We start from the raw sequence: 23,053 nt of genomic DNA, 5'->3' as shown, positions 1-23,053 counted from the left end.
CTCCTGCCCCATCAGGGCTGGTACCTGGCAGCTCCAGTACCACCACAGTGCTGTTCATCTAAGTCCTGCCTCATCCCAGACAACTGGGATAAGGACTCTGGCAATGAGGTGGAGGAGCAACATATACAAGCCCTTGGGCTCCCTACTCCTTTTGTGGCCATGTCCTGCCTCCTGCCTCTTGGTCATGGCGTTGACTCTGAAGAGCCTGCAGTGTTGGGGTGACAACGATGTGACAATGAACTGTCAGATTTCCCACTGGCTGTGGCTTTGTAGGTCTCTGCTGGTGAGAAGGTGGCTGGACAGGCCTGTCTGTGACTGTCCCAGGAAGCTGCCCCACTGTGTCCTGCCTTGTCTCTGCCCCTCACCACTCTGAAGCTCCCCTGGACCAAGGTCCAGATGGGTATGTGGATACTGCTTAGAGCCCCGGGAAGCTCTGGGAGAGGAGGAGCTGCCTCCTTGGCCCCGGAGGCCTCCTCAGATGAGACTGCATGAGTTTGGGACTCTGCATTTAAATATGCTTAGTTTCTCTCTCCTGTCTTCCTCCAGCCCTAATGCTGGTCTCACCTCCTGCTTTACAAACACTGCATCCCGAGAAGATGAACTATTTGGGGTGAGAAGCATCTTCTCCAGGAGACCAGCTCGCCCCTTATGGGCTGTCCCGTCATAGCTCTGGTCCCTCCTCTTCCACCGGGATGATTTACTTGTTGGAAACACGTCGTTTCCCGCAGCTCCTGCCCGCGCCTGGCAGGGCTCCTCTCCCTGCGGTGACTGTGCGAAGCGCCCCGAGAAGCTGGGCCGGGGCTGCGGGAGCCCTTCTGCGGCCGGGCAGCGCCAGCCCCGCCGGGGCAGAGGGAAGGGGGGACAGCCCCCTCCCACTTACCTGGGAGAAGGGATTCGGGCACCGCAGGGCAGCCAGTGTCCTGGGTCCCCGCAGCGGAGCGGTCCCGGGGCCTGGTGCTGTTCCGCGGTGAGTCTGTCCGTCCCAGCGACCCGCGGCTCCCCCACCCATCCCCCTGCCCGCCTTTCCTTCCTTCTGTCTGTCCGTCTGTCCGTCCGTCCGTCCGTCCTCACCCCGCCGTTACGTAAAGCGGCGCCGCGGCGCCTTTAAGGGCGGGGCCGGGGGCCGGCCGGGCTCGCGGCGGGGCAGGAGGGGAGGAAGGGAAGGGGGCGGTGGAACCGGAGCTCCAGAGCTCTAGCAGCGCGGCGCGGGGGGGCTTCCCCAGCGTGCGGGGCCGGGGCGGGGCCCGCGACCGCGTGCACCATCCGGGGGCAGGGGGCGAGCGGGGCGCCGGGGGTGCCGGAGGGCGGGGGGCTGAGCCCGGCGGTGCCGGAGGGCGGCGGGGTGGCCCCGGGCGTGCAGGAGCAGGGGGGCTTCACCCGCGGCGTGCAGGAGGCGGGGCTGGGGGCGCTGCCCCGCGGCCAGGAGCTGGTGGCCGCCGGCGGCGGGGAGCCGAGGGGCGGCGGCGGCGGGGTGCCGGGCCGGTGGCACTGGGTGCCGCTGGGCGAGCGGACGAGCCTGCAGGAGTGGGGCGAGCGGCCCGGGCCCGTCACCGCCCTCGGCAGCCCCAAAGCGGGCGCGGAGCCGCGGCGGCCCCGGGAGCGGGGGGCGGCGCGGGCGCGGCGGCGGGCGCGGGGGGCGGAGGAGGCGGCGGCGGGCGGCAGCCCCGGGGCGCGGCGGGCGCGCGGAGCGGTGCGCGGGGTGCAGGAGCACGGCCCCAAGGTCCGGCAGGAGCAGGGCCTGGCCCGGCGGGCGCAGCAGGAGCGCGGCGGGGGGCGGCGGGACGCGGGGAGCCCCCCGGCCCGCGCCCGCTGGTGGGTGCGGCGGGGCCGGCAGGAGGAGGGGGAAGCCCGGGGCGGGGTGCAGGAGGAGGGCGAGCTCTACCCGGGGGAGCAGGAGCACCCCGGCGGCAACCCCGGCACGAGGACCCCGGCACAGCGCCCGAGCCGCAGGAGGTCCGCCCGGGTGTGAGGTCGGACCCCGTGCCCGCTGCCCGGTGCCCCGTGGGTGATCCCACCCGCGTCCCGGACGTCCCCGGCGTCGATCGTCGCACCCCGCCCCGACAGGTGTGTGGGCGCATCCCGCCTGGCATGCCGTCTGTCTGGAGTGCCGCCGTGCCTATCCTCGCCCTCCGGTGACGCTACAGACCCGGCGCAGGATGCGGTGGCAGTGGCGGTAAGCACAAAGGTAAGGAACGAAGCGCGACCCCTTGTTTGAGGGCGATACGAGGGGCAGGGCGGAGGGTTCAGGGTTTGGCACTGTGGCGGTGCCCAGTCGGCATCGGCGTGTGCCGGCTGCGCCTCACCGGGCGCAGCTGGCACCGTGCCCTGCAGCACTGCGAGCTGCGGTGCTGCCCTCGTGCCCGGGCGCTGCGGGACTGCTGAGCCCTGGCCAGCAACATGCCTGACCTCCTGCTCCTGCTGCCAGGGCGGAGCAGGCAGCAGAGTCTGGTGTGAGTGAGTGGGTGCCTGGTGCCCTTGAACTCTCCTAAACCACAGCGGAAACTGGGGGAAGGTTTTTGTTTTTTTCCTGGAGAAAAGGCGGCTTTGCTCTTCCTCTTCCCTGGGCTCGTGGGAGCTGTGGCAGTGAACAGAGGATCCTTGTCCTCTGGGGCCAGCCCTGCGCCTCAGGGTGTTGTGCTGGGGCTGAAACCCTGAGCAGCAGGGAGGTGTGGGGAGCCTCTGACCACCAGCTCAGTGGGCAGCACCGTGGCCATGTCCACTGTTTGGATACTTCTGATCTTTCTTGGTTTTGGTTTTTGTAATAAAGTTTTTAAGTTAAACCTAGTAAGGTGGTGCTCACAGTCCAGACAAGGATCCCTCCCACCTTGCCAGGTGAACCCTGCTTGGCTTCTCCCAGAACTATCTGGGAACTGCCTCACCCCCTCTGAAGTGGTAGCTGGGGGAGGGGGTTTGCAGGTGGCCAGAGGAGCCTGGGCCGGGGCAGTGTCTCTGGCGGCCATGCCAGGGCTGGGCTGTCTGGGCAGGACAGGCCAGGGCAGAGCCCGGCACTGGCACTTCCCCACACCCTCACTTCCCTGGGGCTCCCTTGGTGCAGTGGGCACATCAGAGTGCCCCGGTGCTGCTGGGCTCTCTGCTGGCTTGATACCGTGCAAAGTGTGTGTGTGCCCCTTGCCAGGTGCTGAGGGCTTTGGAGGTAATGCATTCCCCCCTTACTCAGCCCTTCGTTGAGCTGGCTCAGAGCAAAGCTTTGAACAAAGTTTTTGAGCACCAGACTTTGCAAAAGTCTCCTAAAAACAGGACCTACCTGGTGGAGTGTCTTTGAGCAGGGCTGCACTGCCAGGCCCTTCTTTAGGGAGAGGGTCCAGGATGGATCCTGAGTGCTGCATGCCCACCATCTGCTGTGGCCCTGCTCCCACTACTAGTCCCAAGCCCACTGCTCCCTGCAGGGAGTGGGGGGCAGAAGCAGCTTCTGCATCTCCCATCCCGCCGCACCAAGGCCTGGGGGTGCAGGGTGGGGGCCGTGCAGGCTGTGCAACCTGTTACCAACCCCTGGAGCTACTGGAGCCTTGTTAGCCCAGTATTCTTTAGTGCGGGGTGGGGTGTTGTGGGTATGGCTGGGGGGCTTGGCAGTGCCTCCCTCCTCCTCGGGCAGCTGCCAGCCTGCTGTCCTGCTGTGACTCAGCCTCCCTGGGGCAAGGGGGGCCCTCATGGGCAGAGGAGCAGCCCCCACAGGACCAGGAACTTGGGAGCTTGTAGCCAAACCCTCTCCCAGCCACACTGCAGGCCAGGCCTCTAACTGTGCCTCAGTTTCCCCCGAGAGGTCTCATCCTGCCCCTGGAGCACCTGGGTTTTGACTCCAGTCATGTCCCTGAGGGATGGTAGCTGGCAGAGGCAGAGCATCCTGGGCATTACCCACTTGCATGGGTTTGGGGAGCCAGGAGGGGGCTCTGCCCCATGCACAGGCCCTGCTGGGACAGGAAGACTTTTAGGAGAAAGTCCTTTTGCTGAGCAGCTGGTGTGGGGGAGAGGCACTGTTCATGCTGCAGCCTGGCTAATTAGGGTGCTTTCAGTTAGTGCTAATGACTGACAGATGCTGGATGGTCTGGCCAGGGTGCTGCACTGCTCTGGTGCTGGGAAGCTGGGGAGGTTGAGCCTTCACCTTCCAGCTCCAGGGGTCCCAACTTTCATGCACCTAGCACAAAGGGAAGATGCTGCTGCATGGATGTGGCTTTGTGCCAGTCTGGCCTGAGACCTGACAAACTTGTTTTGTGCCAGCTGCGGCCCAGCCCAAGTAGTGATGTGAAGATGGGGGTATTGCTGGCAGCATCCCAAGGGCAGAGGGGCTGGTTGAGCAGAGGGCTCAAGGTCTGTGCTGGTGCCCTCCCTCCCTAGGAGGACTGGGGGCAAAGCTCACCAGTAGGGCAGGTCCACAAAGGCTCTTCCAGCTGCCTGGGCAGAGTGGGGGGTGAGCCTGCATATGGGGAGACTTCCCACAGGGAGTCTGGGGCATCTGGGGTGGACAGATGGGGGTACCAGGCTGGGAGGCCTAATCTGACCTCTTCCTCCTGCTTTGCCCCAGGGGGACCCCGTGGCCGGTGTCACCACAGCCCTGTCAGCCCCATGGCCAAGTCCTGACACTGTGCCCCCTCACACACTGTCCAGCTCACTGCAACACTGGGGCTGGCACTGCCGAGGGACCCCCACAGCACTGCCCCTGTGGCCCAGGTGAGATGGGTGCGGGGGCTGGTGGGCACAAACCAGCCTTGCACGGTGGTCGGGTCCCCACTGTGGTGGGGATGCCAAGCCCACTGCCCTCTCCCCCTCCCCAGCACTGCCTGTGGGTATGGAGCTGAGGGGTGGGCACTGCGGTCAGGGTGCTGTGGGTGCCAGGGGGTGTTGCTTTGCCTGCTTGTCCCCCTAAACACCACTCTGTGTACCTGCCTTTGTGGGAGAGCTTGGGGATCAGCCACGGGGTCAGCAAGTCCTGCCCATCCCCTGCCAGTGCTGTGGAGCTGGGAGGCGCAAGTCAGACTAAGCCCGCCCCAGCTCGACCTGCGGAATGGATTTAGCGGAGGAAAGAGGCTTAGGGAGGGGATTGGGGTTGTGCCGGGCACTGTCGGGATGGGGGGGCCACATGCCTGTGTCTTTCCTTCCCACGCAGCTACTGCTGCAGACGGGCTCAGGGCAGGGGATGCTCTGTGCTGGGGGGCAGGATCAGTCCACAGGGCCAGGCTCTGACAGCCCAGAGATGGCAGCGAGGGGGAGCCTGGCACCTCGGCCTCCACGGCCACCCCCGCCACGGGGGTCACCAGCCCTCCATGCTGGCCCCCCGGGACCTCCTGCTTGCCCCATCCGGCCAAGCAAGCAGAATCAGATGCCAGCACCGAGGGAGGCAAAACACCCACCGGTATGGGGGTATGTGGGGTGGCACAATCCAGCGAGGGGCTGGGGACTGTTCCCGGGCAGCTGGGTGGCAGTAGCATCCCGCAGGCAGGCAGGATGCAGCCGGCAGCCCTGTCTCTGCCGGGAGCGCGGTGCATTTGTACGCATGGGTATGTGTGTACCTGTGCCATGGCAGCCGGGCTGGGGAGTGTGTCACCACAATTTGGGGCCGCCCTCGGGGCCCCGCCAGGGCTGAACGAGCCAGCCCCGGGGTGCCGGCGCGGCCGCCCTGCTGCTGCCGCAGCCAGTGAGATCACTTCCAGGTGACACGACTGCCAGGAAGGTGGCAGGAAGGTGGCAGGCGGGCTGTGACAGTGAGCGGGGTGATGTGACAGAGGTGAGTGAGGGACGCTATCCCCCTCTGGGAGCTTGTTTTGGGAACCTGCCACTTCCGGGGTCCTTCGTGCCAGGTGGTGGGCATGGGAGATGCTGTGGCACCGGGCCCAGGGATGCGGGGCCAAGTGTGGTGTCCCAGAGGGCTGGGGAGCTCCGATGTTCTCACAGAGGGTAGGGACACCCTGTGGTCAGTGTGAGTGCCGCTGCCCTGGACTGCAGAGGACAGTGCGTCCCATCCAGCGGTTGTCATTGAGGTGGGACCACCCCCTGGGGTGGGAAGTGTTGGCAGGTGAGTCAGGGGTGGATGGCATGATGCCATTCGTCCCCTTATAGGAGACCTAATCGTTTTGATGTCAGTTGAGCCTGGACAGGACCTGATGTGATGTGGGGGTGTGACCCAAATCCATGCCCAGGGCTGTGGGAACAGGGATTGTTCCCACACATCTTGGGGACCCCGCAGCATCGCCTTCACTGGGCAGGCTGGTGAGGGTTTCGGGGCAGCACAGGGCAGCTGAGTCTGGAGGGAAGGTGGCATAGCACGGAGGGAAGGTGGCATAGCACAGAGGGAAGGTGGCATAGCACGTGCATCAGTCACCGTCCCGTGGCGTGCCAGCGCGGTGACGCCGGCAGGCCGTGCGCGGGGGCGGCTCGCTGCTCCCACGCCGCGGGCTCAGCCCGCCTCAGCTCCGCGGCTGAGCTCACCTCTGTGGTATGGCAGGAGGAGTCGCCAAGGGGCTGCCTCCACCCGGCCCCACAGCCAGGGCTGATGCCCACCGGGATTGGGGGTGTTTATTTCTCGGAGGGGAGGGGGAGCAAGGACAGGCTCATGCCTCTTGCCCTGTCACGGTGGCAGCCTGGTGTCACTCCTTTGGCTATGGGGCTCTGTGGGGGGAACAGTGAGGGGGTCATGAGGGCGATTCTGGGGGTCAGAATGGGTCACCATGGCCCGTGGCGTTGGCATGAGGAGCAAGTTGGTCCCTGGGGGCTGTGCTGTGCCCCAAAGGATAGGTAGGTCACAGGGGTCTTTGGGGGGGCTGCAGGGCCCCCCCCCGGTTTCAGCCCGCTTGTAGCTCTGGACAGGGGGCAGAGAGAGGGTTTATGGTCAGGCAGTGTTGGGGTACAGGCCAGTCCCAATGTACAGGTTGAGGGGTTCCCCATCCGGGGGGGTGGCTTCCCAGTGCCACCTATCCCTGCTGGGTGCTGTGCCTGGTGCAGCGCCTAGCAGAGGTCTAGGAGACCCCCAGCTCCCTGCGAGGGGGTGGGGGAAGAGGACTGATCCTGGTGTGCCCTCCGGACCCTCGTCCCAGCAGCACCCACCGGGGCCTGGCTGCTCTCCCAGCCCTGCCGTGCTTGCGCCAACGCTGCCGGTCGCTGCGGAGCAGCCATCTTTCCAGTGCATCCCATCCCCCTCTGCCTGCGCAGGGAAGCGGGAGGGATGCTGGGGATGCTGCCAGCCCCAGAGCCCCCCCATCCCTCTGCAGGTGCCTCCCTACCCATCCTGTCTGCCACAGAACCCCGGCTGCTGGACGATGGTCCCCCCTCGTCCTCCTCCTCCGCCCGGCTGCCTGGTGCACCGTGCCAGGGTGCGGGGAGAAGGGGGCTGCGATCGCGACGCTGGGGCTGGCGGCGATGCCACCACCTCTCCACTCAGAAGCCGGAGCAGGGACAGAAGGTGGGCAGTTGGGCTGCCGAGCCGGGAGGAAGACAGTGGTGCCAGGCTGGGATCGGGGTGAGGACGGGCGGTCAAGGGGCTGCCCCTGCTTCTCTTTTCCCCGTCTCCTCCGCATCCCTCCATCCATCCCCCCTCCCCTCCATCACCGTTGCGGTCACCTTCACCCTCTCGCTGTTTTCCGGAACTGCAGCAACTTTCTGCCATGTGATCCCAAGCCCGGCTCCAGCCCTCGCCGCCCCCAGGCAGACGCGGGCGTCTCCGCAGAGCCCCCCACTCGCCGCTGCGCCGCAGCCGCTGCCTCAGCCATGGGCGAGAGATGCGACTACCAGCGCTTGAGCAGCGCCGAGGAGGAGGAGGAGATGCTCGGCCCCCTGCCCCACAGCTTCTCGGACAGCACCGGGCAGCGGGCCCTGCGCCTGGGCAGCAGGCGCCCCACGCCACCCCCCCGACAGGACATCGCCCCGGCCATGCCGTGCCGGCGGGTCAGTGTGGGGGGAGCCGCTGGAGGGGAGCAGCGCGGGGCACGTGGCTGTTCCCCAGAACAGGCAGGGTCCTGCTGTAGCATGGGGCACGGGGGGTCCCTGCATGGCGTCTCCCCTCTCGAATGCGCAGTACCCCGCAGCGTCCAGCGCAGTGTGAGGATGGCACCTCCCCCCCGCTCGGCTGTGCTCCCATCCTGACCCATCCACTCCAGGGGAGTGGGGCTGCCTGCTGCTTCTTGCTGGGGAAACTGAGGCATGGGGGAAGGGTGTGTGGCAGCGCGGCTCGGCCGAGCTTGGCACAGCTCGTGGGGGGGGGCCAGCACAGGATGCCACCCCCCAGCCGCAGAGCTGCATCCAGACGGTGGCCGCACCAGCTGCCATCCCCATGTGGGGATATCCTTGTGGCGATGTCGGGCTGTGCATGGGTGTGGGGAATGCGAAGGTGCAGGTGCCTTGGTGTGTGGGACAGGTGTTGGGGTGTCGTTATTGGTAGCAGTAATTGGTGCAGGCCCGGAGTGGGGGGTGGGAGGATTGAGCACCCTTGTGCCAGCTCGGACAGGTTGTGTGTGATGCCAGGCAAGCGCGGAGGTGAGGAACATGGCACAGCGGGGGTGGGCAGCCGTGGGTGCGAGGGGGGCGGGCGGCTCCAGGTGTGTGCGGGGCGGAGGCGGGGAGCAGGCCCGGTGATGCCGCGGGCTGTGCGGGTGTGTGCGCACGTGCGGCCGGGCAGGGCGGCGGTAGCTGGGGGGTGCGCGGAGGTGACGTGCGTGGGGGGCGGCTGCGGTTGTGCAGGTGGCAGGAGGCACCGCAGGGTGCGGGGGGTTGCGCCTGTGTGGTCCCTGAGTGCATGTGAGCGTCCTCACCGCCCATGCATGAGACTGGGTGCACGTAGGGTGCATCCCCTGGCGCTGCAGGGCTGGGTGTGTGCGGCATGGCGAGTGTGTGCAGGGCACCAAGGGCCGAGCAGCACCTGTGCCGGGGACCTGGTGGGGGCTGGATGAGTATCTGTGGCTCCCACACTTCAGGATGGGAGTTTGCTGGCAGGACTCCTTGCCCCACTCAGAGCCAAGGTTGCAGGATCAACCCAACCACTGTGCCTGTGGGTCTGTTGCAGAGAGGGAAACTGAGGCACGGAACCACCCCTGGCATGGTGGGTAAGGCTGGGTTCCCCCATTCCCAGTGTGGATGCTGAACTGGACAGTCTTACCTGGGATTTAGAGGTGCAGGAGGCAGCACACTGGGTGCCAGTCCCAGTGGGTGTCATTCCTGCCTGATGAGAGTGATGCTCCGTTCAGGGCAGGGCACCCCCCGCCCCCATGTCCCCTGAGCTGGGAAGGGGGAAGCTGGCGCGTGGCAGAGGTTGGTGCTGAGGGCACTATGCCCAGTTGTCCCTGGTCAATGGGCTTGTTGTGCCCAGTGCCTGTGCTGCCGGGTGCCAGCTGGGATCCCAGTGTCAGTGGAAGCCACAGTGGAGACTCCTCTTCTCCTGGAGATGCACTTAACTCCTTCTTAGCTGCCTGCCTGGCACAGCAATGGCCACATTTTGGGGGGGGCCAGGCAGGCGGGGGCTGTGGTAAGAGGTTTCTGTGGGTCTTTCCTTTCTCATGCTATGGCTGCCGGCACGGCCAGCTGTTCTCCCTGGGGACCCTGCGGGCGGACAGCACTGCTGGGGTTGGGTGCCAGCCCTACTGGGGAAGGGGAGCGAGGTGCAGGGTGCTGGTGGCACCCCACGGCAGAGCCCCGTGGGGCCTGGCAGCTGGGCAGCGGATATGTTTGCCGAGCCAGAAACTCCCCCCGCAGTGCCCATCGCCCTGGCATCATGCCTGTGGCCTCGGTTGGGGAGCAGAGAGCCGGATGTCTCCTCTGTCTCCCTCCCTCCCTGCTTCCTGGGGGGGAAACTGAGGCCTGGGAGCGTTTCCCAAGGCCGGGGCGAGTTTCCATGGTAATGGGAGCGGGGGTCCAAGCTCCCAGCTGCCGGCGACCGCCGAACAAGGGAGAAAGCCGCACATTGATGGGAGCCCGGCCCCTTGGGCGCGCGTCCCAGCCCGGCTGAAAATAACCCTCCTGGGGAGCGCTGCGGGCAGCCAGCCGGGACCGAGCCCCGCTGCCAGCGGGGGTCCCCAGGAAGCGGCTCCGGCCGGGGGAGTGACCCCCAGCCCTGCCTGCCGCCACCCCCCCGCCCCGGCCCCGTTGCGTTGGGGAAGGGGAGGGCCGGCCGGCCAGAGGATCGAGATCCGGATGGAAGGAGGGGCAGAGCCACAGCCCGCGTCCGGCCGACGGACAGCCCGAGCCCCCTGCCCGCTCCGGGGGGATATATGGGGCGGCCGAGCCCGGGGGGCTTCTCTGTAGCCCAGGCGAAGGGGCTGCGGGTGCCCTGGCTGCAGTGAGCGGGCTCCGCCGTGGGACGCCGGCACCGGGGAAGGGACATCAGCGGTGCCAGGGGCCGGCGGCGGGCAGCCAGGCAGGATGCGGCGCTTCCAGGCTTTGCACCGATCTTTCCCTTTCCTCACCCGCTTCCGCCTCTACCGAGTAAGTGCCGACCCTCGCCCCGGGCAAACCCGTCGCCCGGCTCTCTCCCCATCGCCTGCGGGCAGGGGAGCTGGCAGCTCCCTTGGCCCTGTGTGTCCCCGCCTGCCCCCATGTGCCCCCGTGCCCAGCTGCTCGCCGCGCCCGCCGTATTTTTAGCCCAGTGCCGAGGGTTGTAATTGCGGTGACGCGGCCGAGGGAGCCGAGCACAGCGGGTGAAGACGCCAGGAGCCATGTCATCTCCCGGGGAAGAGGAGAGGATGGAGGGGGCTGATGTGTTGTGGAGCCAGGACGGCGGGTCCCAACTTCCCTCCCGCTCTAAACAGTGGGAGACAGAGCTGTGTCCCTTTCCAAAAAGGTGGCGATGAAAGTGGGGGAGAGCTGGGACAGCAGGCATGGATGGGGAGTGGTGGGGGGTATGGAGAATTGTGTGTGAGACCTGGCCCTGTCCCTCCCTCCCTTTGTCCCGACACAGCTGGGGGGGTGATGCTGGCAGCGCTGAGGTGCCCTGTACCTCAGTCCTGGGGCAACAGGACCCCCTAGTGACCCTGATGTCCCTGTCTGCCCCCTCCTTTGGTCTGCCCAGCCAAGGCAGAGGAAACCTACCATGGGTCTGTCCTGCAGCCTGGCCGGGTGGCTGGGACAGCTGTTCCCTCCAGCTGAGCAGAGGGATCCAGGCAGGCACATGCATCCTGAAGCTCTGACCCCTCCAGGAGATAGCCTGTGCTGGAGCAGAGGGGTGGGCTGGTGTTTCTATGGGCATGACAGGGCAGAGCCAGTCTGTCCTGCCTGTCCCTGGGTGTCCTGCTGATGCGGTGCCTCTCCTGGCCTCCCCCAGAGAGCTGGGGACAGGCTCAGGAGATTAGTCTGCTAGTGTCCCTCACAGCAGCACCCCAGCCATGGTTCTGAGCCCCTCTGGGTGACTCCCCAGCGGGGATGGGGCAGAGAGGAGCGGAGCACAGTTCCCCCTAACCCGGCATTGTGTCCCGGCAGAGGCTGAGCTGTAGCATGCAGGCGGAGGAGGGCACGGACTGGCTGCTGGAGCTGCTCACTGAGCTTCAGCTGCAGCAGTACTTCCTGCGCATCCGGGACGAGCTCAATGTCACACGCCTCTCCCACTTCGAGTACGTCAAAAATGAGGATCTGGAGAAGATCGGCATGGGACGCCCTGGTGTGTACACCCCCCCAGACCTCCCCCTTATCCCCACCTGGATGCACAGCATCTTTTGGGAAGCCCAGAGGAGCATGTGGTCCATGGGGCTAGAGAGGACCTCTACCCTGGACTGGGTTGTGACAGTCACTGTGTCCCTGAATCCTGTAGGCCAGCGGCGGCTGTGGGAGGCAGTGAAGCGGAGGAAAGCCATGTGCAAGCGGAAATCCTGGATGAGCAAGGTAGGGATGAGAGCGGGACAGGTGTGACAGAGAAACTGGGGCAAATGGGAGAAGCTAGACCTCTCCCCGTACTCTTCCCAGGTGCCTGGCTCTGCCTATGCCACTGGTTCCTGGGGGAGTCCTGCCTGTGGTGTGATACTGCCAGTGTGTGCCCTGGTCCCATGCAGGCTCCTGGGTCACTTCCCAGGAAAGGACAGCCCTGCCGCCCCGGCACTTGGAAAATTCATTCCCTTCATTATTTGCCTCTTTGCCAGGAAAATTGTTTGCAGCTAGTGAACCACAGAGCCTGTGCATCTTGCTTCAGCCAGCTCTGTGGGCAGCAGCACTGCCTGGGACTCTGCCTGCCCTGCTGCCTCACAGCGAGGAGGCACAGCCTTGTACCTGCAGGCTGGGGCATACCAGGACAGGGGACCTTGGAATGGTCACATATTCCATATGCCATCCCATCCAAAGCTGGTGCTGCTGGCACCCCCAGAAGAGCAGAGCACTTATGAGCTGGGCACTGGGTCATGGCCTCTCCCCGTGTGACTCATCTGTGCTGGGACATGGTCAGGATGGGCTTTTAATAGAAGGCTACTTCTATTAAAGAAGAAATGGCAAGAATGCCACCTCCCACCCCGACCACATGTTGGGTCCAGCCCCCACGCACCCTGCAGGGGTCCTGGCTGCTGAGACTGGGATGGACCCCGTCCAGTGGGGCACATCATCAGTCCCAGCTGAAGGAGAGGGAAGGAGAGCCCATCCGTCTGGGTGGTGGTGGTGGCAGGCAGCACAAATGCAAAGCCCATGTCTTTGCAGGGATGTGTCACCACACTCGGCCCAAGCTGGAGGTTTCCCTTGGCTTTGTGCCCAGGCACATTGTGTGGCCATAGCCTGGCCAAGGAGTGCCCAGGGCCCTCTCTGGCTACTGGCCTGGTTTACTGTGGCTGCTGGGGAGTCGCTGCAGGGCTGCTGTGAGAGGCACAACCCCTTCCCTCCACAGGAATCGCAGCCCGGTGTGCAGGCTGCTGGAGGAACAGAGCTTGATCTCACAACCAGACTGCCCTGGCTCATCACCAGTTAGGGGTCATCAGTGGGTTCTAGAGTGTACAACCCAGACAAGGGGTTGTCCCAGCACTACTCACTTGCAGACCCAAAGGTTTCAGGTATCTTCACATCCATGTCTCACCTGCCTCCATGTCCCACAGGTGTTCAGTGGGAAGCGCCCAGAGTCGGAGCTGCCACCCCAGCCCCAGAGTACTTTCCGCAAGCCCCCCACACCACCACCCCCCGAGGCTGGGGGCCAACACTCCCTCACCTGCCTTGTGCGGGAGCGGGACCTCTCGATCTTTGAGAAGCTGGGTGACGGCTCCTTTGGCGTCGTGCGTCGTGGAGAGTGGTGCACACCTGCTGGCAAGACGGTGAGAGACTGCTCATGAGGGGGGTGGAGAGCTGGGCAGTGGGACTGCCTACAGGGGAAGACACTTCAGGGCTCACTCCTGCTTTGGCCGTAGCTGAACGTGGCAGTGAAGTGCCTCAAGACAGATGTGCTGAGCCAGCCGGAGGCACTGGATGACTTCATCCGGGAGGTGAATGCCATGCACTCCCTGGACCACAGGAACCTCATCCGCCTGTATGGTGTGGTGCTCTCCCACCCCATGAAGATGGTGAGTGTGGGGGGACAGGGCCAACACTGGTGCCACCCCATGTGGGTCCCACATGATGGCATGAGCAAAGCCAGGCTGTGTCTGTACCCCAGGTCCTCTGCTGGCATCCCCAGTGGAGTACAAGGAGGCTGGAAGCCAGCCCAGCCAGGGTGCCCCTGGACTGATTGGTTTGCTGTCCTCTCCTTATGGCCCAGGTGACAGAGCTGGCCCCGCTGGGCTCCCTCCTGGACCGACTGCGGAAAAACCAGGGCCATTTCCTCATCTCCACTCTCTGCCAGTATGCCATCCAGGTGGCCAAGGGCATGGCCTACCTGGAGTCCAAGCGCTTCATCCACCGTGACCTGGCCGCCCGCAACATCCTGCTGGCTTCCAATGACCTCGTCAAGATTGGGGACTTTGGGCTGATGCGAGCCCTGCCAAAAAATGATGACCACTATGTGATGCAGGAGCACCGCAAGGTCCCCTTCGCCTGGTGAGCCTTGAGGAGGGGGAGACTGGGGGGTGCAGCACAGACAACCTGATGTTCACGTCCTTCCCCATGTAGGTGTGCTCCTGAAAGCCTGAAGACACGCACCTTCTCCCATGCCAGCGACACCTGGATGTTCGGAGTGACCCTCTGGGAGATGTTCACTTATGGTCAGGAGCCTTGGATAGGCCTCAACGGCAGCCAGGTAGGTGTTCAGCAGGGATCTGCCCCCTTGCCTCACCCCACTGGTGCTGAGGGGACCTGGGAGTCCCTGACAGCACCCCTTGCCCCCCAGATCCTGCACAAGATAGACAAGGAGGGTGAGCGGCTGCCACGGCCTGAGGACTGTCCCCAGGACATCTACAACGTCATGCTGCAGTGCTGGGCACATAAGCCCGAGGACCGACCCACCTTTGTGGCCCTGCGGGACTTCTTGGTGGAGGTGGGTGAGCAGGGAGGGGGACAGGAGCCCTGGCACCCCGTCCACTGGCTCTGCTCGAGCATGAGTAGAGTTAAGGATGTCGCTGAGGCGGGAGTTGACATGGGGGAGCTCAGGCCAGGCAGAAGTGGCAGGTGGTGACATGGTCACAGCAGGAGAAACCTGGGTGCTACCTTGCCCTGACCCACCCCAGGGATGTGACAGCTGAGGACAGGCTAGTGGTGATTCATTTTTGGGACCCCGTGTCCTGCCTCTAAGCAGGGCAGGGATGGACATGGGGGGCTGCATCCCCTATCCTTACCCACCTCTACCCCCAGGCCCAGCCCACTGACATGAGGGCACTGCAGGACTTTGAGGAGCCTGACAAGCTGCACATCCAGATGAATGACATCATCACGGTCATCGAGGGCAGGTACTGCACGGGAGGGTTGCAGGGGAGAGAACACACTGGCAGCCGGCCTTGGTGGGCACAGGGCACCCCAGGAGTGGGGAGAGTGTGGGCACTGGCAGAGCTGTGGGGAACAGAGATGGGAAGGGCTGGATCTCCTGCTGGCACAACTGACTGTGTACCCCATGGGCAGGCAGAGCTGCCTGGGGGTCTGTGGTCCCCCAGGCAGCACAGCACCGTGGGGGCACAGCCCTGCCCACAGTGCCCACAGCCCTGCCTGCACCGTCCCCGCTGACTCACCAGACTGTGCCCATGGCTTTGCCCTGGGAAACCGCACGCCCCAGGGCCGCTCCCTGCTGTTAGCGGTGGAGACATGCTGCCAGCACCCGGAGACTTGCCGCTGTCATCGGGCTGGGAGAAGCACCGTGGGCTTGGTACCATGCTGGCAGTACCCACTGTGCTGGGACCTGCGGACTGGAGTGGGGGGGCCTTCCGGCCCCGCATCCCCGTTCCGGGATGTGCCTGTCCCCTTCCAGCTGGAGGACAGTGGGGATCCCCCAAAGGAGCGCAGTGTCCCCACGCTGACGCCGGCCCCACAGCCCCGAGGGGAGGAGGAGGAGGGCTCTGTCCCCGTCCCTCCCTGTCCCCCGCCCCGGGACGGCTCCCCGCGGTTAGTCACGGCTCGGGGTGAATCAGGCCGGGTTTGTGTGTCTGCAGGGACCGGCTGCTCCCGGTCCGCCGCCGCGGGGATGACTCTTGCCCAGGGTCTGGCGGTTTAATTGCAGGGAGGGGAGGGGAGGGGAAGCGGCGTCGGCGGAGGGAGGAAAGGAGGGAGGGAAGGAGCGGCGGAGGGCGGTGCGGCCGCGCCAGAGCGCCTACATCGTCCCCGCTGCCGCATCGCGGCCGGGCTGCGGGTCCCGAGCCCCCCGCCCCGCCGCCGGCCCCAGGTGAGCCGCGAAGGGGGTGATGGAGCGGAGAGGGGGCTGGGGGTTGCCCGTGGGTCGGGGGGTGCCAGGAGTGCGGCAGAGCCGGGGCGCCATGTCCCCTGCCTCAGTTTCTCCGGGGGAGGCCAGCCCTCGATGACCCCCGTTGGGCAGGTTTTGGGGTGCGGGGTGAGGGCAGCCGGGGAGTGGCAGGAGCCCCAGCGGCTGCCGCTGCTCCCGGAGGGGAGCCCCCTCCCCGTGCCTCAGTTTCCCCCGCGGGGGCTGCCCCCCCACCGTGATGCCGGCAGGGATGCCCGGGCAGGACTGGGGCGGGGGGGCTCCTCCCGGGGGCCGCATCCGGCCCCGCCGTGGCCGCCCGGGGCACCGTAAACACCCCCCACCTCTTTTCAAGCCCCTGCCTGTCGTTCGGCGGGCGCCGGGTGTGCGTACGTGTGTGTGGGCAGGGGCAGGGACCTCCCTGAAAGCCCCCCGGGGACCCAGCCGGCCGCGGGAGGGGGCTGTCGCGGGGAGAGGAACCAGGGCAGCGCCGGAGCGGGTTTGTGCCTGGGGTCCGAGCTCGGGTTCGGTGGGACGAAGCTGAAAGCAGGGGGAGCGGAGGGTTGACCCGGCTGCAGCATCCCTTCGGCGGGATGCAGCGGTGAGGGGCGCAGGGAGGGCGAGTGGAGGGGACCTCCCGGGGAGGGGAGCCGTTCCTCCGCCTCCCCCGGCCCGCCGGGGGTGAAGGAGGGTGCCCGGTACCGGCTGGGCTCTGCCGTGGCTCTGCCAAGGGGTCCTAACGCTGAGTAAGGCGGCTGGCTGGCGGCAGCGGGAAGGTAAACAGGAAAAGGGCTGAGCTGGTGGCCGGGGGTGACTCACAGGTGACTCCAGGAAACTGTGGGGCCCGTGCCAGCCTCTCCAGGCTGGCACCCACACTGCCACTGCCCCCAGCCTCCAGCATGCCCTGCCCACGGGGAGAGGGGCCCCTGGCAGGCAGGGGGGTGGTTTAGGGTTGGACCCCTCCCACATTAATTTGGCACAGTGCTGGGTGGGGGACACCAGTTGGGGTGCCTTTCCTTGCCCCATCCCTGTGGTCCCCAGTCTCTCTGGGCTACATAAGCACTTTGTCCCACCCAGAGGTGGCTGTGTCCTGGAGTAGGAGACTCCTGGGGGACACACTGGGGACCAACACCCCAGGGTGATCTGGCCCACTCAGGTGGCTCCAGGAAGATTCACAGCCTGAGCCCCCACCTGTCTGTCTGCCTATCTCCCCCTGCCCACAGCAGGGCTCACTAATAATGTAGGAAGGGAGCGAGGAAGACCCCACAGCCCACTGTCCCCCATGTGGGCCCCATCAGACCCCAGGCGTGTCCCATGTGCTGTCCGTGACTGCATGGGGCACTGTGATGAGCAGCTTGGTGCGGGCATCACTCCAAGGCTCCTGCACAATTTGAGGCAGCAAGGAGGAGGAAGGAGCACATCTTGAGCACAAGTGTGGAGCTTTGTTCCCCACCACCTGCATTCTCAGCACCACCGGGTGCAGGGACCATGTGGGGTGGGATTTAGAGCATACTGCCAGTGTAGGGTTGGGATGCTGGGCACCCAGGTTCTCTTCCCAGTTGTGTCACCGCGTGCCTGCGTGGACTTGGACGAGTCACCTTGCCTCTTCCCTGTCACTGGGGCAGGCACGTGTCACCCTACCGTCCCCTCATCAGTAACAAGGTCCTTTTTATTCCTTAGGGCCGAGAATTACTGGTGGCGGGGTCAGAATAAACGGACCCTAAAAGTGGGCCAATTTCCCCGAAACACGGTGACCTCGGTGGCAGGGCTGTCAGCCCACGACATCAGCCAGCCGCTTAAAAACAGCTTCATCCACACAGGCCATGGAGACACCAACCCGCAGCACTGCTGGGGGTTTCCCGATAAAATTGATGAGTAAGAAACTTTTTGTCTTCTCTGCATCCTCTGCCTGCTCCCTGCCTTCCCCACTGCCCACTGGGCATGGGAGCAAGCCGCGGCTTGGCTATTGCCCCCCTCTTTCCCCATGAAGCATTTTGTTCCCCACTGCTGTATTGGGAATGGTGGCTCTGGGTAGGGTCCCTGCAGCTGAACTAACTCCTTTGCCTCTTCTTACTAATGGGGTTTGGGAGGTGGGGGGCTGCTGTGCTTATGGGGGGCTGTCCTTGGGGGGAGACCCATGTAAGCACCACCATGGAGGTGGCCACATTACCCCAATGTTTTTGGGTGTCCCAGGGCTGATGGATGTGCGTGGCTTGCAGCCTGTCCTCACGCTTCTAACAGCATGAGTCTTTTCAAAGAGCAAACTGTGAAAAAAATCCACCAAAATGATTTTTTTCCCCACCCTGCTCCATCAGGAGACACCCTGGCTGAACTGTGATGGGGGGGAGGGGGATTGGGTGCTTGTGATCCAGTGTCCCACATGCCCCCCTGCCAGGTAGGACTTGTTGTGCCCAGCGTGGGTGCTGGGTGAGCAGGAGCATCTTGGCAGGGGGCATGGGGGGTTCTCTGCCAGCACTGGGCTGGAGGGACGTGGGAGGGCTGCGTGTGGGGGGCGGGATAGGATTTCAAAGCCTGGAAAGCTCCCGCTGGGTAGGGCCAGCTCCTGCACCAGGCTCACTCCATCTCCTGGAATCATGATCCCCACTGTTGTTTGGCATCCCAAGCCTGGGACGGCCCTGCAGGTGCCCTCAGTCCCAGCCTGACCCCTCCACAGCACCCTAGTGTCCAGGGCTGTGCCGGCGGCCCTCGGAGGGCTGAACGGAGGCACCGTGCACGCGGATCTGGCTCGTGCCCCGGCAGGCCTCCCCGCACCCCGCTGCGTGGGCACGGGCGCTGGGTACGTGCTGCCCGGGCTGCCGAGAACGCACCGAGCTCGGCACACACCCAAACCTTCGGGCTGCTCCAGCTCCCGCCAGCTCCCTGGCTTGCGATGGCTCGCCCAGGCCTCCCGGCACCCCCCCGGCAGTACCGGGGCACTGTGCCTTGGGCGCAGCATCGCACCACAGCACCCTGCTGTTGGAGGGGTGTCCTGGGCACCACACCTCACACACGTACCCTGGACACGGAGCCCTGCTTGCAGTCCCCTGGACACAGCACGTCATGCACACGGAGCCAGAGAGGGGTGGGTGACACAGGGACAGCACCAGGCTCTGTGCCGTAGCAGCAAAAGCCTCTGGGGTGTGGTGTCCCAGCATTCACAGGGACGGTTCTCGCTGGAGCAGAGTGTGTGGTGGAGGAGCTGTGGGGTGTCCCAAGGCACAAGCCTGGGGAGCAAGGGGTCCTGCATGGCCCCTGCTGACTCCCAGGCACTTTCCTCTCTCCCCACAGGCTGTACCTGGGAAATCCCATGGACCCTCCTGACATTTTAGGTGTGGACCCGAGCACTGCCAGACCCACACAGCTTCCAGGCAGGACTAAAAGTGAGCGTCTTTTTTCCTTCCTCCTGCCCATCAGCTGCACGAAGCCCTTTTCCCCATGCCCTGTTGGCCAGGGTGACGGGCGGGACCCTCTCCTTTCTGTCTCTCAGCTGGCACTTGCTTTTTGCAGACCTGGGGGGAGCTGGGGTGATGGGGCGTGTTGTCACCTGGCCATATGCCACTGCCAACAGCGTGGGCGGCTGGTGGCTCTGCCCGGCTGGACTCTGCCCTGCTGCCCTTCGTCCGAGTCCCTTGTCCCCTCCCAGCCTCCCACGGCTGGTCTCCCCAGTATGGGGATCTCAGCGGAGCTGCCACGGGGAGGGAGCTCAGGCGCTGTGCGTATGCCACGATTCCCCTAAACCTACAATCTTCCCTTGTGGGGTGGCTTCCCACCAGCATCCTCTCTAGGCCCCACCAGTGATGGGGGGCTGACCAAAGCATGCACCCTGCTAACAAGCACCTTGGCTGCCGCTTGCTCCACACGCTCACCCCACGCCTCTCCTTCTCTTGGGTTCTCTCTTCTCCTGCAGGGCAACCACCTCCACGCCCGCCTCAGCCTACCGTCCTGCTAACCAGTAAGTTTGGCTTCTTTGGGTGCTGCTCTCCCTCCTTCATGCCCCCTTTCTTTTCTCTCTTTGTCTGGGTGGCCTGGGGCATATGCCCCCTGCCCTGGTGTGTCTGCTGCACCCAAGGGGTGAGCAAAGGTGGCTGAAGCTATGGGGCAGTTAGGGGGTTTGGAGATGCAGATGCCCCTTCTTGCACCCCAGGGACGGGTGCTGGGACCCTCACCATCTTTCTCTGTCGCCTCCTAGAGCCTTGCTACGACCCAGTGAGTGAGGAGGAAGAGGGTCTGCCAGGGGGTCTCCGGAAGCTCTGCCTGAAGAAGACAGGCACAGGGAAGGGTCTGCGACCAGTCAAGCCGTCAGCACGGGTACCAGGCACCAAGGTGGGCGAGCGGCAACCCGGACGGCTGGCAAGCGAGGGGCCGGCGGGCGGCGAGGTGACACTCATCGACTTTGGGGAGGAAGTGCCCCAAGGTACCCCCTCTCCAGTGGGGGAGCTGACAGCCCCATCATTAGCCAAGCTGGCCATGGAGGCCTTCTCTTTGCTGGACAAGACCCCACCGCAGAGCCCCACGCGGGCTCTACCCCGGCCTCTGCACCCCACACCAGTGGTGGACTGGGACGCCCGCCCCTTGCCCCCACCCCCTGCCTATGATGACGTGGCGCAGGACGAGGATGACTTTGAGGTGTGTTCCATCACCAGCCCCCCGAGCCGCCGGGGCAAGACCAACTATGGCTTCGTGGATGAGGGTGAGCGGGGACCGGTGCTGGAGGACAACCTCTTCCTGCCCCCCAAGGAGACCAAACAGCCCAGCATGACACAGACCACCGAGCTCTTTGAGGAGCTGCAGCAGGAGTGCATGAAGAGGCTCAATGTCCCCTTGGGACCGGCTGCCCCTGCTGATGACAAGCCCCAAATCCCACCCCGTGTTCCAATCCCACCCCGGCCCCTTCGCCGCAATGAGCCCGGGCGCTGGTCAGGGGACCTTTCCCCAGCCTCAGGGGGTGAGGAAGACCGACCACCCCAGATTCCCCCCCGGGACCCGCTGTCGCAGCCCACCTCCCGGACACCCAGCCCCATGGCTCTGCAGGTGGGCTCCCCACAGCAACGTGCTGCCCTCTGCTCCTGCCTTTCCACCTCACCAGGGAAGCCCATGCCTACCACGCAGAGCTTTGCCCTCGACCCCAAGTACGCCACTCCCAAGGTCATTCAGGCACAGGGCAAGGACTGCTCCAAGGGACCCTGCATCCTGCCCATTGTGAAGGATGGGCAGAAGGTCAGCAGCACCCACTACTACCTGCTGCCTGAGCGCCCTGCCTACCTGGACAAGTATGAGAAGTTTTTCAAGGAGGCTAAAAGCCCAGAGGAGGTACCAGCATCCCGCCAGGTCACCACAGCCACCGTCCGTCCCATGGTGCAGCAGCCACTGCCAGACTGCAAGGCCAACTTTTCTTCCAATAACAGCAATCCTGGGCCCAAGTGCCTGGTGAAAGCCTCTTGCAGCCTCCAGAAGATTGTCTACGATGGGCCAGATGTTTGCCGTCCCGCTGAAAAGATCCGGCTGGTGAGTGACATGCCCAGTATCCATGGGGAGGAGGGCACATGCTGGCCATGAGCTCACTTGGGCAAGAGCTTTCCCCACCCTGTGCCTCAGTTTCCCCAAGTACAGCTTCAGGGGATTGGCTACAAGGGGGCTCCGAATGTGCAGGGGGACATAAATATCACTGCAATGCTAAAATGGGAATTGAAGGCCCTTTTAACCCAGTTTGGCCCTACCCAATGGCCTGGGGAGGGAGAAGGTGGTCCCTTTGGGCTATCTGGGCTGAGGCTATTGAGGCCCACCCAAGCCCAGGAGAGACAAATGATGTTTAGAATAATGCCAGCTCCAGGCTAACAGTGCTCCCTGGGGAAAGAGCCAGAACTGGGGGCAGCCCCAGTGGCCCACTGGTTCAGTCATGGGCTCCATGCTGCCTGGGGGTGGCAGCAGACACTGACCACAAGCTCCCCCCAGGTGCAGGAAATGGTGCACGGTGTGACAACCGACGAGTGCCAGGCAGCCCTGCAGAACCACGGCTGGAGTGTCCAACGGGCCATCCAGTATCTGAAGGTATGGCACACCTCTGTTCCCTCACCCTAGCTCCCACAAGAGTGGTGGCACTCCTGTCACCCCCCTGGCCGTGCCCTGTTCCCTTGCAGGTGGAGCAGCTCTTCTGCCTGGGGCTGAAGTCCCGTGGCGACTGCCAGCGGGTGCTGGAGATGTTTGACTGGAACCTGGAGCAGGCCAGCTCCCACCTCCTTGATCCCTACAGCGCCGCCCGCCAGAAGTAAGGTCATGGAAGTGTTTTGGGGGGGTAGTTCTCCATGCCATGCTGCTCTGGGCAAGCTGGCACTATCACCCCTCCTGAGCTCATGTTCTCTCCTCTCCTTACAGGTGGTGACAGTGGGGATGGGGTGAGTGGTGTCAGATCCAGAGAAGGCACCTCACCACGGGGCCAGTGTCCCCGCCTCCACCCACGCAACCTGCTGCTGGACTCTGGACCGAGCCCCCGCTTTGGGGGTGGGGACACCCCAAAAGGGACCCTGCTCCAGACTTGCTGGGGTGCTTATGCCCTGATTTGGGCAAATGGGCTCTGTCCCCTGGCCTCTTGTTGAATTGTTTTTGTAAAGAGAAATGTAATTTTAATATATATTATGTATATATATAAAAGTATTCTATGGAGAGGAGGAGGGTGCTTGCAACCGTCACCCAGGTTATTCCCTGCCAATACACAGGGACAGGCCATGTCTCCATGGGTTCTGGTTCCTCCCTGCAGGCAGCTGGGACTGTGATCCTTGGGATCTGCCATGTGATGGAGCTCAGGAGGGGATGCACTGACACTGGGGATCCCCAGGGAGCTGTGTGACGCGCACCTATAAAACCCAGCGCTAATGCCTCCCAGGCTGTTTTAGGGTGCAAGGTTCTCCCCATCCGGGGCTGCTGGAGTTAGTCAGTTTGTCCCACCCCAAGGCCCAACTCCTGAAGCCTGGGCGCTGTTTTGCTCACTCTGAGTGGGCAGTGCTTGCCTGAAGCGCTGCCCCAGTACAGGGCAGCCCCCTGCAGCAGGGCCCCCCTTGCCTAGTGCCCTGCGGCTCCCGGCTGCCGCCTGACTCATGCCCGGGCAGGGAGTGGCGGGACCGGCGTCGCGCCCCCACCCACGCGAGGGGTGTTGTGCAACCAGGTGCCACCACTGCAGCCAGAGCCAGGAGCTGGTGGGGGAGGGGAGGTGGCTCCCATGGGGTCTCACCTCAGGTGCCAGTTCTCGCCCCGCCTCCAAACGGGTATCAGAGCCCCTTTACTGGGTTTCCCCTTGCAGCAGCATCGGGAAGGGATCTGGGGATCAGG

General features: G+C 64.5%; 1 protein-coding gene across 7 annotated transcripts; it reads left to right on the top strand.

Annotated features, from left to right (window-relative positions):
- The first annotated feature begins 1,898 nt into the window (after positions 1–1,898).
- TNK2 (tyrosine kinase non receptor 2) lies at positions 1,899–22,395 on the top strand. Of its 7 annotated transcripts, none has more exons than XM_017810692.1 (16): positions 1,899–2,185; positions 11,413–11,590; positions 11,741–11,811; positions 12,999–13,211; positions 13,305–13,457; positions 13,652–13,929; positions 14,002–14,128; positions 14,219–14,365; positions 14,680–14,774; positions 17,411–17,605; positions 19,019–19,110; positions 19,638–19,682; positions 19,920–21,235; positions 21,683–21,778; positions 21,868–21,995; positions 22,103–22,395. In XM_017810692.1, the coding sequence occupies exons 2-16, from the start codon at positions 11,428–11,430 to the stop codon at positions 22,107–22,109; spliced, it is 3,126 nt and encodes a 1,041-aa protein (XP_017666181.1). In that variant the 5' UTR covers positions 1,899–2,185; positions 11,413–11,427; the 3' UTR covers positions 22,110–22,395. The 7 variants fall into 7 exon arrangements, with proteins under 7 accessions (XP_017666181.1, XP_017666182.1, XP_017666178.1 ...); XM_017810693.1 differs by lacking the exon at positions 1,899–2,185 and adding an exon at positions 4,604–4,686; XM_017810689.1 differs by lacking the exon at positions 1,899–2,185 and adding an exon at positions 7,805–7,893 and having other exon boundaries at positions 21,868–22,000.
- Positions 22,396–23,053: the final 658 nt, after the last annotated feature.

Source organism: Lepidothrix coronata, unplaced genomic scaffold (assembly GCF_001604755.1).
Source record: "Lepidothrix coronata isolate B3197 unplaced genomic scaffold, Lepidothrix_coronata-1.0 Scaffold29, whole genome shotgun sequence".
Lineage (NCBI taxonomy): Eukaryota > Metazoa > Chordata > Aves > Passeriformes > Pipridae > Lepidothrix > Lepidothrix coronata.
Note: the sequence above shows the minus strand (reverse complement) of the source record. Positions and strands in the feature narration are given on the sequence as shown.